Source organism: Rhinolophus sinicus, linkage group LG01, assembly GCF_036562045.2.
Source record: "Rhinolophus sinicus isolate RSC01 linkage group LG01, ASM3656204v1, whole genome shotgun sequence".
NCBI lineage: Eukaryota > Metazoa > Chordata > Mammalia > Chiroptera > Rhinolophidae > Rhinolophus > Rhinolophus sinicus.
Window position 1 is genome coordinate 127,362,482 of NC_133751.1, and position 15,174 is coordinate 127,377,655.

The 15,174-nt window shown below is 44.8% G+C and overlaps 1 protein-coding gene across 1 annotated transcript in view; it reads right to left on the reverse strand.

The window, feature by feature from the left end:
* LCT (lactase) overlaps positions 1-15,174 on the reverse strand; it is a 43,155-nt gene that overhangs the window by 25,096 nt on the left and 2,885 nt on the right. The window contains exons 2-5 of the mRNA XM_019731126.2: positions 9,043-9,122; positions 5,822-5,905; positions 2,265-2,367; positions 898-976 (exon numbers count right to left, since the gene is read on the reverse strand). Of these exons, the coding sequence (XP_019586685.2) occupies positions 898-976; positions 2,265-2,367; positions 5,822-5,905; positions 9,043-9,122 (346 nt within the window). The remainder of the gene's footprint in view (positions 1-897; positions 977-2,264; positions 2,368-5,821; positions 5,906-9,042; positions 9,123-15,174) is intronic.

A 15,174-nucleotide genomic window follows, 5' to 3' on the forward strand; every position in this document is an offset into this window, starting at 1 on the left:
CAAAGAAGTGGTGAGACGTAAGGTTATGACCTTGGACAGAGCCATACTAGAAACGTCTGAGGTGAGACATTGACCAGGAGAGCTGTAGCTGAAGATCTGGGCAGACAAGTCTGTGTCTGGCCTTCTTGATGTGTGGTGCGTGCAGCTCCCGTATAACACACTCCCACGGAGTGCTGAGGGCTCTGGGGACTCCCAGTGCTGGTTTCCACACCCTCATTTTCTCGCTCACTCAAGAAGCACATGAAGATATGAGTGCATGAGAGTGATATAAATTGTGCGATAACCTCAAATCTATTCTTTTCTTAAGGATGATATGTACAAATGTTGGTACCTTAGTCATCCGTTAAGAAATTATTTGCAACCCCACCATAAATTAGAATCTCTGTTCTGAGAACACTACCGAGTTAGGCTCCTGTCCCACTGTAACAGGTGGCTTTCCTATCTATGCTGTCCCCTCATGGGGGAGATATCACATTCTGCATGAGGAAACGGGTGCAGAGAATTCACCTCACTTACTCAGATCACGAAGCTTCAGTGGGATGGTCAGGTCTCTCTTCAACCCAGCCTGCTCTGCCACAAACTCACCAGATCTTAAAGTAGAAGGCTGGGTTCAAACCCCAGCTCTGCTAGTTGTGTGCACTTGTGTGAACTGCAAGGTGGCCGAACGACAGGTGAGAATGCCAGAATCGTGTAGGGCCCAGAGGAAGACTCGGTGAGAGACAGGCTCTCCCAGCTTTCCCCTCTGAGCCTTCATCACTCCTCCCTACAATGTCCACAATGAACTCACTGGCCCGAGAGGCAGATGACAAAAGTTCCATGAGATCACACATGTGAAAGAACAGCAGAGTATTTGGCAAATATCAGTTATTGACAGTTTGACAGGAAATGTAACGTTACCTTTCCTTGGAACTTGATGAACAGTTCAGGAATATATTAATATCAAACCCAATGGTGAGCACTTGGTCTTTATTTATGGCTGTAAGAGAGGAAGTTTAATTAACTCCACCTGAAGCACAACCAACAATATGGATGACCACAGTCAAGTTTTCCTTACTTATACAACACACCCAAACTCCAAGCAACGGTTCCAAGTCCCTCTGGAAAATTCCACGGGGTAGGAATTTAAGGAGGTCAGAAGTGGTTCCTACCTACTTATGACTTGGAACAGTGGCTCTCAAACTTCCATGTACCACCTGCAGAGTGTGTTAAGCACAGATTTCTGAGCCCCCTCCAAAGTCTCTGATCTGAGGTGCGCTCCGGGATGGGACTGTCTAATGAGCTCCCAGGTGATGCTGACACTGCTGGTATGGAGACCACACGGGCAGAACAAATGATTTAGAAGAACTCAAACATCAGAAAAGGGTGGAATTTTAAAAAATCGTAGTAGACTGTACGTTAAACCTAAAACCAACCATTCTAACCATTTAGAAAGGGAAAGGGACGGACTTTAAGAATAGAAATTGTTATGCCATGAAAGGTGAGTTAGGGGGAAGGTTATTACGTGGAATCTATGGACGAGTTTCATGACATCTGTGAAACCAGCTCGGCACTGGTTACAGGTGGTGGAAAGGGCACTACTGAAGGTGACTGGACTGACTATCAGGGTACCAGGGATGTACCCCCTAGGCCCCTTCCTGCAGAGTGTCTAGAAGCCCTGATCCTCATGATGCCTTAACAGACCCCACCTTTCCCTTGACCTGATTGGGCCAGAAACAACCTCCTGATCCACAGCCCACCAATCAGATTCACTCTCAAGAATCTGAAGAAATACTGAGCAGATGGGCCACGTGCTGTGGGTCTTAGACATGAAGGTTTGATGAGGTGCCTGCCAGGGCCAAGTGCAAGTTGAGGTAATGGGGAAATGAACAAGGGTAAGCCAAAGGGGTGGGTGGGGGGAGAATGGCAGCCCTGCCAAGGAGGGCAGGGATGAGAAACCATGGAGGGAGGGGTAATAGAAGGGGACACACGGGCTCAGAACAGTCCCCATATTTACACCTGACACCTGATGCCTGATAGTCTTTATTTCCATAAGACCAAGGCATTGTTGGCACCTTTGCACAGAACCTCCTGTCTTTCTCAGGTCAGTGGGAACTAAGGGACCAACAATAGGAAGACGAGGGACACTAAACCCCTCTGGGATGGGCTCTCGGACCAGCCCTCCTCAGGTCCCCCCTCCCACTGGAACCCTAGACTTTCATGATTGCTACCCCCTCACGCCAGTATACCAGCTGTCACTCAAAACCTCTCCAGTGATGTCCACTTACTTTCCAAAAGGCTGGAGAGCAGTCCAGCTGGGTTCTTCCTGGTGGAGGGGCAGTCCTGGAGTTTTAGACTGAAGATGAAAACTTCCACTTTCGGCTCAGCAGTCTGAAAGAGATAAAGGTCAGCAAGTGAACCAAAGCTGCCTAGAGTAAGTCTTTTGCTAACAGGGACAGCTTTTCAAAATGAGAAGCTGTGAACACTCCGTCTGGTTTTGGAAATTACCTCTAGCCACCTCTGTCAATAAAGGGAGCTGACTCTGGAGTCTGAAGGAGAAAGGTCTACACTCTTCAGTAACACAGGCCACCCTCCCTACTGACCCCCACCAAAAATACAGGTTCATGTGTGCCTTCCTCGCAGGCTTACGAGGCACCTCCTAGAAGCAGGCATTGCCTTAGAACCAGGAACAAGGCAGGCAGCCCATGTCAGGGGACCGTGTTACTACAGGAAGCTGAATCAGGTGCCCCCATCACAATATGTATGGATATCTGGGCTTTGCTTCAAAACAGTCTGGCTTGGGAGGAGGAAGTTATGGTTTAGTGGAAACAAGATCAGCTATGAGTGGAAAGCTTTTGAAGCTGGGGACGGTTTCCTTGCACTTTTCTTTTTACTGTTGGCTATGTTTGCTGTTTTCCATAATAAAAAGGAGCATAATTAAAATTGGAGCAGCTGTAATATTTTCTCCCATTTCTCGCCCTTTCAGTGTCCAAGGAAACATCTCTAGGCTGACATGTTGTTTGACGTCACTTCAAACGACCTTTTTGGGGTTGGGTTTGGTTCTTTTTCCCACACTTTTCCCTCCTCTAAGTAAAGGCCACTGAGAGATACCAACAGCAACTGCTTAAACAGGAGCCAGGCACATTCTTTATTTTCTCAGAGCCTCCCCTCACAGCGCCCCTTCTTTACAGATGAGACGCCTTGAGCTCTGTGAAGCCGGCTAAGCTGAGCGGGACCACAGCGAGTGGCGCTGTGATCACATAGCCTTGCTCTCTCTGTGCTGGGTCAGGGCCCGCGAGCAGCCTCCTAAGGCAGCCCAGCGCTTTCTCCTTCCTGAGCGATCAGTGCGCGCCTGGGGCCGCTGTGCCATCACAGGACTGGAGAGCGGGCGGGAGGAGCCTTCTGCCCAGAGGGGAATTCCCGGGCGAGCAGAGCCTTTTCTGATACGTGGACGTGGGACCCCCTCGTGGACCCCTGCAGAGCCTGTGAATGTGCCATGGGCACATTTATCCACGTGCTGGGCCTGTGATGTCCTCCGGCCCTAAGACACCCATGTGCCCTGAGAGGGGCAGCTGCGGGTGCCGGGGCTCAGAGGGGCAGGCAGGCGCTCTGGGGAGAGAGCAGGCGACTGCGAGTGGGCGGGGCGAGGGCTCCTGCTCCTCCTGCCCTGACGTCACCCTCTTCCCTGCAGCCCGCAGGAAGAGGTCCCTTCAAGGAGAGTGTGGGGCCCTGGGATGAGGAGGGATGGTAGCTGGGAAGGAAGCTGTGGGCAGTGCGATTCAGGTTCCTGTGGACACGAGTCAGCCCTGCTCCTTGGAGAGAACTTGGCTGTTCTTTCTGTCCTGGGTGTGTAACTGTGGGAAATGCTACCAGGCGTGGAACGAATGATCCCAGACAGGGACAGTGTCCTCTCCAGCTCAGGTCTCTCCTCACCACGGAGTGGTCATCCTGAACCTTTGGGGGTCTCTCTGCGCTGTTCAGTGCAACATCTGGAATTTCATTCCCACCGAAGGAAACAGCGGGAATAAAGACCCTTTGCTGCAGGGTGTCATAAATGGCTGCTACGTTTGACAAGGGAAGGCTTTACCATTCGGCTGGCCGGCTATGGACTGAGGGTTCACAGCTTTACCCAGACACTGCTGGGAGCAGGTCTTCTTGAGAATGTTTTGATGTAAAAAGGGAACCGCATCCCTTTGTAAACCACATCCTCAAGCAGAGATCGAGACACTGATCTGTTGAACGCCCCTCTGGGGCATGTAGCATCTGCCAGCGTAACCCAGAAGGTTTTAAAATGTCAGTAGGTCTCAATCCATTAGCTAAGCAACAAGCTCTGGCTGAATTCCTTGAGGAAGACAAAAGACAGATTTCAGTTCGTCACAGGCGGCAGCAGGCCTTGAAGACACCACAGCGCTGTTCAGGCCCACCTGTGCAGGCTTTGGGTCACAAGCCAGTTTGGGCTCAGGTGAGAAGGCGTTTATAAAAACAACTAAACTCATATATGACTGTCAAAAATGCCACCCTCATGATACTGTTCCTAGCACATTGGACTGATTTTGGTTTTAGAGGCAGTGTGGGGTCATGAGAAAACCCTGGTTCCAGTCTCAGCTCGGACGCTCACTACCTGGTGTCTGATGGTGGTTAAGTTTCTTAAGTTCTGGGTGTCCTGGGAGGAGAAAGTGCCCCATACAATGCCTGGGGTACAGCGGGCACTAAAATCCCAGCAGCTGTCACTCAAAGGTCTTGTGAAAGCATTTGTTGCCTTTGATGAGATCATCTTATTATTTGTAGATGACAAGAGCAGTGGCATCTACACAGGTCAGCTGGAAATACACAGACACAGGGATGGAACGGAGGCTAACTGGTCCATGTCGAGCCTCCCGCCTCAGGTGAAATGGAGGTTCCACCTACTGAGGATTTGACATTAATGAGTTTGGCCTTTAAATGGATAATTCCTCTGACAACCCATCCTCCTCGGTGGTGGAGGCGGTGGGATCAAAACCAGGAGGCACAGGACTGAAAGCAGAGGGGAGTAGCTTTGTGCCCGAACCTACAGAGGGAAAGTAAGGCCTGGGTGAGTTCCGGTGGTGTCTGTAGAGAAAAGCCTGCAGCTCTTCAGGGGTAAGTATAGGAACACTGCTAGGACTCAGGAGGGTGGAGAGAAACCACTCCCCAGTTCTTACATAATTTGTTATCCCACCAGGAGATGGGGAATGGTCAGGACTCCAGGAAATTAGGCAAGGAAGTTGCACAGCAGTGACCAAGCATAGGAGAGACAGCTAATTGTTGGGTGGGAGGTGCCTAACATACTTTCTCTAGTAAGTCAGAATCTTAGACTTGAGAAAAACATTACCGGTACAGGAAGAAGGGGCCCGAGGTTACAGGAAGGCCCCAATAACTTGTATCTGATTTAGTAGACCTGGGTGTGAAATGTTTTTTTTTTCCAAATTGTGGCAAAATATATATAACATGTAATTTACCATCTTAACCATTTTTAAGTAGAGTTCAGTGGCATTAAGTACATTCACCATCCATGAAATGTCTTTTTTAATGTCCTCAGAATGAACACTGGAATTTTGATTCTCTGTAGATTTCTATACAATAAAGCAGAAGATCCTTGTAGATATTTACCTTAACGAGCCAACCCTCATTATCCTTTCCAGGGACGACTGCCTAACCTCCCGATGTTCTCTAGTGACGCTCTCAACGGAAATCTCCCCAGATGCAGTTCTGCAGGTCTGCTGACTGTTGGTGGCAGTTCAGTTTATTGTTAACCGAAGCATTAAATGTCGAATATGCTGTCAGGAACCTTTGCCACTCATCATCAATGGGAAATGGTTCACCTTACCTGTAATTTACTCAGCTCCTGCAGCAAACTTGCCTCACTTTGGCATTTGTAATACAAATCAAGAGAGAGGAAATCGACTGCGTCCTAGAAATAAGTAAATAGGGTCATTAGCGCATAAGCGATTTCAAGACAAAGAACTGCTCAGAAGTGTTCTCTTTTGTTTCTCCTATTATTAAATTGAATACTCCAAAGTAGGATTTTCCAAGGGAAAACAGGTGGTGGAGAAGCTGTGGACAGAGTAGAATGTGTGTGTGTGTGTTTGTTGTGTGTGTGTTTGTGTGTGTGTGTTTGTGTGTGTGTGTGTTTGTTGTGTGTGTGTTTGTGTGTGTGTGTGTGTTTGTTGTGTGTGTGTATGTTTGTTGTGTGTGTGTGTGTGTGTGTGTGTAGGACTATGTGTTGTTGGGGACACATTAGCTACGTACTCAGCAAAGCACTCGGTACACAGTAAGTGCTCAGTAAATGCATATGAGTAAATGAATGAAGTACTGTATGCCAGACGTAGTGGGTTCCCACCAAGTAAGTGAGCACTAAGGGAGTCAGAGACCAGAGCTGCCCTGGGCAGCAACCTCCTCACAGCCCGCCCCCTTTGCCAGGACAGAGGCAGTGGAGCCCTCAGCCACCTGCGGTCCCACAGGGACCTCTGCAGACCCTACCAGGGCACTGAGTTTTGTTTTCATTGTAGGCAACAGCCACTAGCTACTTTCAGGCCACAAATTTAAAGCCCACCCCAGGTGGCCCTAGCCTGGCTCATGCGATTGTCTGAGAACGGAGCTCTGGCTGTCCTGGTCTTGGACATCTCTGTCCGTGGTGCACTTAAGGACGTGCCCCTCCACCCTGTCTCTGGCCTGCATATACCCTAAGAACTCAGATTCAGAGTCTAAACGTGTAAACATACTACTGTGCTTCCCTCCCCGGCCTTCTCAGCAAGCCACCGCTGTCCTTGCCATGACTAGATCCTCACCGGTCTTCTCCCCCTCAGAGATCATCTGTGCCTTCTGGACAAAGGCATCTGGTGACAACCATGTGCACTGTGGACCTTGGGTGACTGGTTCCCTATCGTTTTCCCAAATTGTCGTCGGTGTTTATGAAACAGTGCACACACTTGCTCCGCTTTGGCGAATGCCACTCAAACCTTCCACTACCAACCCTCTCAATTCCCTACCACACATAGTCACTGAGTTTCTGCTCTTGAAAGTCACTGTGTTGGGTACAGGGGTGGGGATCCACATTTAAAGATGAGTAAGAAGCTGACAACTTAATAGAGAGTGTTAGCACCGATTACATGAAGAAAAGGCAGAAAGTTAGAAGTGCTACAAGACAAGTCCACACCAGAGGCTCAAACCTTGGTGGGGTTAGACTCACATGGGAACTTGGGAAGTCTCTGATGGCCCAGAACTGTCCTTCTGAAGCAGGGCCCTTTGGGACCCCCGCAGAAGCGGCCTCGCAGGGTCCCCCAGTCTCACCTTTCCTTGACCTATAGCTTAATAGATCATCCCCCTGTGCTTGAGCTCAGAATGTCCCTGTCCCAGGTCCTTGTTTTAGAAAATGACCCTGAAACTTATGATTAATACCCTTAGGCTTATTGATCACATTCTCTCTGGTCCAGCATTCTTTCCAGGCTACTCCCTCATTGTTCCTGGGTTGCCAATGCCACCACAGAACCACGTTGCCAGAGGGAAGGCTCCATGCAGACCCCCAGAACTGCCAAGTGTTTAGAGGAACGCCCAGATTTTCCTTTAAATACCCCCAGCCAGTCTGAATGTTAAGGCAGTTTTTGGAGGTGTCGACCGCTGCCTCCTCAGACCCCTGGTGCTCTGACAATAACTGCTTATCCTGTGGCCCAGCTCCTGTGTGGGTCTGTTGGCTGAGCATTGCAGGCAGCACCAGCCCCGGGCTCCGTTGGCCCCCGCTTTCACTTCCACGTTGCACCTGGGCCTCTGGGCGCTTTTACTAGTCCTCCACGTGATTCTGACACACACCAAAGCTTGGCATCTGCTGGGCTACACAAACGGCTATGGGTTTCAAGTGGGGAGAGACCATGTCAGGTTGAGTGAGGGAGTGTTATTCATTAATAAGCAAGGCCTCCTGGTACACATTCACATGGATGTTAAAAATGGGTAGAATTTTGTTGGAAGAGATTTTTGAGGAAGGCTCGGGGGATAAGGAAGGACACTGAGTAGGGACTGAAGGAGAGCAAAAGGAAAGCACTGGGCACTGGGAACAATAAGAGGTGAGGTGAGGTGAGATGAGGTGAGGCGAGGTGAAGTGAGGTGACAGGGTGAGGCCCTGAGCAGTTTGCACCAGTTCAGGGGAGTGTAGCTTCCCCTTCCCAGCAGGGGACTGAGTGAAACTGCTTTTGGAAGATGATCCAGAAGCACCATGTGGTGAGGCTTAGGGCAGAGAGCCAGGGTCAAAGGCTACTGCTTGACAAGCACTTTTATGATCAGCACTTTGGTCGCCCAAGTTTATAACTGATAGCAGTTATTGCCCCTTGTAAATTAATTTAGATGACATTCTGACTGTGCAATCAGCCAGGAAGCAGGTCATTTAGAACCTTATCACGTCTGGATTTTAAGTCCCTGAGCTGATAAGTCGGAAGACCAGACGCTGACATACGGGGCCTCCACCACGTCACAGACACCAGCGTCTGTTCTAGGGCAGTTCTATCTGTACAACACCCTGTGCCCTGTCAATGCCACAGAACCACAGATATCAGCTGTTTTTACTGATGGCTTTCCACGCTGCCCAGCAGCCGATGTCACAAAGGCCAAACAAAGCTATTTAATTCTCAGGTGTTTTATCTGTTCTTACTAAAATCATAGTTAAAAAGTTATATTTAGAGGAGGTAGAAACCAGGATGGGTACTCTAGCGAGCACAGTATTAAAAAGAAAACAAACAAAAAACCCTTTACCTTAACAGCAGCTTTGCTATATAAACTGACCTCTCTGTAATAGCTGTTTTGGATTCTTTTAATCAAAAATCAAAGAAAGCAGAGGCCTTTGACTTCTTTGTGTAGGCAAAAGCTGACATTTGACCCAGCAAGGTCTGGGCTACAACAAATGAGATTTTGTTTTAAAGTAATTATGAATCTAGGGAAAGTATTTTACTCAGCATGGACGTTTCTAAATGTCAAGCCAACAAATACTTCCCTTATTTTCTAAAATTAAAATCACAACTGCCCTCAGATGTTACAGATGCTTTTTCTTTTGCCTGTCCTCACCTTGGCAAGCGAAGATATGGATGGTTCTAGCAGGAGCTCTGAGAGGGCTTCCGCTCGCAGGACCACAGAGAGCTTTCCACCTGAAACCAAGCAGAGGAAGGAGCTGCAGGTGAGCGAGGCAGGAGGCTGTGACCACAGAAGCCACTTGAGAACTCGTTTCTTATTGACCTTTCTAGTCCATGTTCACTCACTTAAAGATTTCTGAAGAATTATTCACATGACTTTACCGTAGCTGAAAGACTTTAGAAAATAAATTGGTTTAAAAAATAAATGTTCCTTTAGAGAATGTTTCATATAAATTAGGACTCTGAAACACAGGAGATTTATAAAAACCTTTTAAGGGAATAAAAACAGTTACCCTGTCCAGCCCCCACTCGACCCCCCACCCCGCAGTGTAAAAGGAGGTAAGGAGAGAACTGCTTCCTCAACTTCTCTTTAGCATGTGGGAACAGTCCTTTCCCCCTTGTTTTTTTAAGCTTTTATTTATTTTAAGTGTGTTTTTCCAGAATCCATCAGCTCCAAGTCAAGTAGTTGTTTCAATCTAGTTGTGGAGGGCGCAGCTACAGTGACCCACGTGGGGATCGAACCGGCAACCTTGTTAAGAGCACCGCACTCTAACCAACTGAGCTAACCGGCCACCCCCTTAATTTCTTTTTAAAGGCTAGGTGCTCTCAGGGAGCTGCTGTTACCTGTCCTCATTTGCTGTACAAACATCAGTTCAGCCCCTACTGTGCCCTGAGGGGAAAATAGGAAATATAAACATATGTAACGTGCACCTACTTGCTTTGACATTTGATGGGCTAACAATGGTGCTCAAAGTTGTGTACCTCAGAACTGCCTGCCTGCTTGTCATGCGGGGTCTCTGGTCCCCCTCCCCACATAAGAATGCAGGATATGGTGAGGCCAAAAAGGAACACCCATGGAGCCATAGATAGGGGAGTCGTACCACTATATTCTCCCTGGCGGCTGGGTTGGAGACACAGGAAGCAGGAGCCACACAATGAACAACCTGCCATCCGCTTCTCTGACAACCAACCAACAACCCCACTTGCTAGCTGCAATCTGCTTGCTAACCGCACTTGCTAACTATAATCCACCATCCACTTCTCTACCAGCCAACAAATGCCCTAGCGTAGCCATGGCAGTTATATTAATGGCTAATGGCTAACCGGTAACAACTGATGACCACCCAGCCACAGCGGATGGCCATCTGATTACAGCTGACGGCCATCTAATAACCGAGCCAGCACCTTTCCATGTGAGGCCGAGAGCCTGGAAACAGCTCTCTGGGACTTGTCAGCAGAATGGGGCCAGCTCAGGAATGAGTGCCTTTTAACACGCTTCTCTGCTGCTTCTGATGCAGTGGTTTTCAGACAACTGGAAATGCGGCTATGGGCTTGGGATCCCTCAGCTGTCTGTATCGCTCTCTAACTCTCTGAGGTGCATACGTCTTTATCTCTCACTGGATTGTATGCTCCTTGAGGAGCAAAACCTAAACATTTCTTTAATCTCTCCAAATATCAAGCTTAGGACTGAGTGCATGACAAGTGCTCAGACCTGCAATTTGGAGACACTAAACAAAAATTAAATAGAACCAGTTTGAGACTTAAACCATAGAGCGTATGTTTGACTTTTCTCCCTTTCATTTAAGTTCCATACGGGAGAAAGATCTCCACAGCCAGTGAAACCACCACTACCAACCAGTGCCAACTACAAAGTGCCTATTTTGATAAGCATAATGGGACTTTGAAATTGTATGAGCAGGAAATATACTCAGACACATTTAGTCCCCATTCTGATAAGATAATGCTGTTTTCCAGTAATTTAATGATTGTGCGATGGATTCACTTCACCTTCCACAGATTAACATGCTTCAGTCTATCATGATGTGGGCGGACAAAGAACATATGTTCTCAGTTTGTACTTAACATTTTAAACTGTACATTTTAGTACCATCTCTAGACCAATGAAGTAAAACAAGGGGGCATTAATCCCGAAGCACAATTAACCGACAAATCATTTCTATTTGAATTTGCAAGTTGTTTTTAGAATTGAGAGTGGACAAAATGTACCTGAAGTTCTGTAAGGCTGACAGTGTATCTTCTATTTTGAGATTTAAACCTCTAGTGTAATTCGAGTTAACAGTGTAGGTTAGCTTGGGACTTTTTGAAAGTTTTTTTTTTCTTTGGTTCCCTTTTCCCTGCCAAACCTTAACGATTCTGTTTACTATATATTTACTATGCATGCCAGTTTCCATGATTCTATTTACTCCAGGCCGTATGCAGACCAGGCTCAATAACCCGGGATCTTCTGGACAATGACTTGAAAGAAGGTTTTATGTCTGCATAAGATCCACTCCTATCCCTGAAACAAATCTGCCTCTGGGAAGCGCCCCTTTTTCCCAGGAGTTGCCTGACCAACTTTCCCTTTCCTTCATCGAGTGCCTCTCTTAAACTATAAAGCCTTCTGGCGGTATTAAGAATGGGAAGGCAGTCCCACTGTCTTCCCCTAATGCTGGCATTTTGGAATAAACCTGCTTTTCTTTCCACCAATCTTGTCTCCTGATTTTTGGACTAGCGTACAAGCAGCTATTTTGGCACGGTAACTATTCCAGAAATTCTTACATCATACAAAATCATCAAACTTCCCCAATATGGTTCCCAACTTGTTCCTTGTGCAAGCATAAACTATACTTCCTCTAAAAATATGTTGTGATCTTCCACACAGAATAGCCCCTTTCTATTTGCCCCTTTCCCTTTTGCCCCAAATGCTTCAATAGAAGGAACCTGGTCAATACTGAACAGCCAATATCAATGCTTTAAGCCACTACTGCCAGGGGTGGGGTGGGGATGACTAGTGTTACCCTGGATTGTGTCCCAGTGTCGTGCCAGTGGAGGACGCCATGTGTAATGCTGCACTTCCCATGAGAGGGGCGGCCACGCCCCACCTTCAACTCTCTTCTTTTGTATCCTCCCCAGTGTCAGCACATTGAATACATCAATAGGAGGTTTATAATACGACATATAAAAAGATCAGAAAAGAACTTTTCAAAAATTGTGGTAAAATATACATAACAAAATTTACCATTAAAATTTTTCAAGTGTACAGTTCAGTGGCACTAAACACATGAACACTATTGTGCAACCACTACCACCATCCATCTCCAGACCTTTTCCATCATCCCCAAGTAAAACTCTGTATCCATAGAAGAGTAATTCCCATGTTGTCCTCCTCCTAGCTTCTGGTAACCAGTATTCTACTTTCTGTCTCTGAATTTGATTATTCCAAGTCCCTCTTATAGATGGAATCATACAATATTTATCCTTTTGTGCCTGGCCTGTTTTACCTAGCATCATGTCATCAGGGTTCATCCATGTTGTAGCGTGTGCCAGAATTTCATTTCTTTTTAAGGCTGAATAATATTCCGTTGTACATATATTCCACATTTTGTGTGTCCATTCATTCATCCATGGACATTTGGGTTATTTCCACCTTTTGTGAATAATGCTGCTATGAAAATGTGTGTATGAATATGTGTTCAAGTCCCTCTTTTCAATTCTTTTGGGTATATGCTCACAGGTCCTAGATCATATGGTAATTCTATGTTTAATTTCTTGAGGAACTCCCATATTGTTCTCCATAGTGGCTATATCATTTTATCTTCCTGCCAACAATGCACAAGGATAACGATTTCTCTGTATCCTCAACACTTAGGATTTTTTGCTTTTTGTAAATAGTAGCCATCCTAATGGGTATGAAGTAGTAACTCACTGTAGGTTTGATTTGCATTTCCTTAATGATTGTTGATGTGAAACACCTTTTCATGTACCTATTGCCATAGGAATACCTTCTTTGGAAAAAAAATGTCAATTCAAGTCCTTTGTCCAGTTTTTAATAGGGTTGTTTGTTTTGCTGTTGTTGAGTTCGTTTGTTTGTGTTTTTAAAAATATTTTCTGGATATTAATCTTTTATTAAATATTACAAACATTTTCTCCCATTCTGTCGGTCGCGTTTTTCCTCTGCCGATGGTGTCCTTGGATGCACAAAGATTCCTAACTTTGATAAAGTCTAATTTATTTTATCTTTTGTTGCCTGTACTTTTAGTGTCATAATCAAAAATTCATTACCAAATCCAACTTCATAAAGTTTTTATCCTAATGTTTTCTTCTAAGACTTTTATAGGTTTAGCTCTCATGTTTAGGTCTTTGATCCATTTCAAATTAATTTTTTGGATATGGCATAAGGTAAGGGTCCAACTTCCTTCTTTTGCATGTGGATATTCAGTTTTCCCAGCATCATTTGTTGAAAAGATTGTCTTTTCTCCCATTGAATGCTCTTACGACCCTTGTTGAAAATCATTTGACCATATAGGTGAGGGTTTATTTCTGGGCTCTCTTCTATTCTATTTGTCTATTATAAATTTGTCTTATGCCAGTACCACACTATTTTGATTACTGTAGCTTTGTAGTACGTTTTGGAATCAGGAAGTGTGAAGTCCTCCAAATTTGTCTTTTTCAGGATTGTTTTGGCTATTTGGGATTTCTTGAGATCCTGTATATATTTAAGGATAGATTTTTCTATTTTTTCAAAACCGTTGTTGGGATTTTTATAGGGATTTCATTGCATCTGTAGTATTGACAGGGTAGTATTGACATTTTAACAATATTATGTCTTCCAGTCTATGAACAAGGGATGTGTTTCCATTTATTTTTGTTTTCTTTAATTTCAGCAATGTTTTATAGTTTTCAGTGTACAAGTCTTTTGCCTTCTTGGTTAAGTTTAGAAAGGAACTTTTAAAAAGTATTTATAAGAGGGAGGATAACTCCCCACTCCTTAAGTGTGGACTATGTGTAGTGACTTTCTTCCAAAGAGTATAGTATGGAATGGATGAAAAAAGAGACTTTACAGTGGAGATACCTGACAAACATTACCTCGGCCAGGTGGCCAAGATTAACATCAGTAGTCATAAATCATGTTGATAGTATGTACCCTTAATAAGGTGCAATGAAAATGACACTTTATTCTGTGATCTTCCTCCCCCAAACCTATAATCCTAGGCTATCCATGAGAAAAAGATCAGACAAATCCCAGTAGATACAGTCACAAAAGACCACATATTATATTATTCCATTCATGTGAACTGTGCAGAACAAGGAAATATATGAGACAGTTAATTAGTGGTTGCTAGGGCTGGGGTGGGGGAGGGAAATACAAGGGTAGGAGGGTGACAGCTAAAGGTTACCAGATTTCTTTTTGAGGTAATAAAAATATTCTAACATTGACCATGGTGATGGCTGCACTTATCTGTGACTATACTGAAAAAATCATACTAAAATATACTAAAGACTTTAAATGTGTGAATTGTGTGGTGTATAAATTATATCTCAAGAAAGCTATTTTTAAAAACAGGCATCTTACAAAATACCTGGCCAGGATTCCTCAAAAGCATCAATCAGATTATCAAAAACAAGAAAAGTCTGAGAAATTGTCACGCCCCAGAGGAGCCTAAAGCAACAAGATAATTAAATGTAATGTAATGTAATGAGATACTGGAATAGAAAAAGGACATTAAGGAAATCTGAATAAAATATGGACTTTAGTTAATAATAAGATATCGATATTGGTCCATTAATTGTAACAAATGTATTGGACTAACTTAACATGCTAATATTAGGGGAAACTGGGTTCAGGAGAGGGGCATATGGTAACTCTCTACTATCTGTTCAATTTTTCTGTGAATCTAAAATTGTTGTAAAAAATAAAGTCTATTAATTTTTTAAAGTGTTGATTAAAAAGGAAAAAAATTCATACAAACTAAGAATGTCTTTCAATTTTACAGATTATCTCTGACTTTTTAGTGATTGCCCCCCAATCATTAAGAAAAATCATAGTACAGAAAATGACTCCCCAAAGAATGAGCATGGAAAAGATGCACAATTACCTAAGAACTTTGAGGTTTAGCAGGGAGGGGAAAGGGATGAAAACATTTGAAACTAGAAATTCTAAAAAATGAAGAACCAAATTTAAGTAATTGTAAAAAGTACCATTAAAAATATATCAGAAAAATCAACTAAAAGAAAAGACTGATAAGTTTGTGTTAAAAGTAAGAACTTCTGTTCATCAAAACCTCCA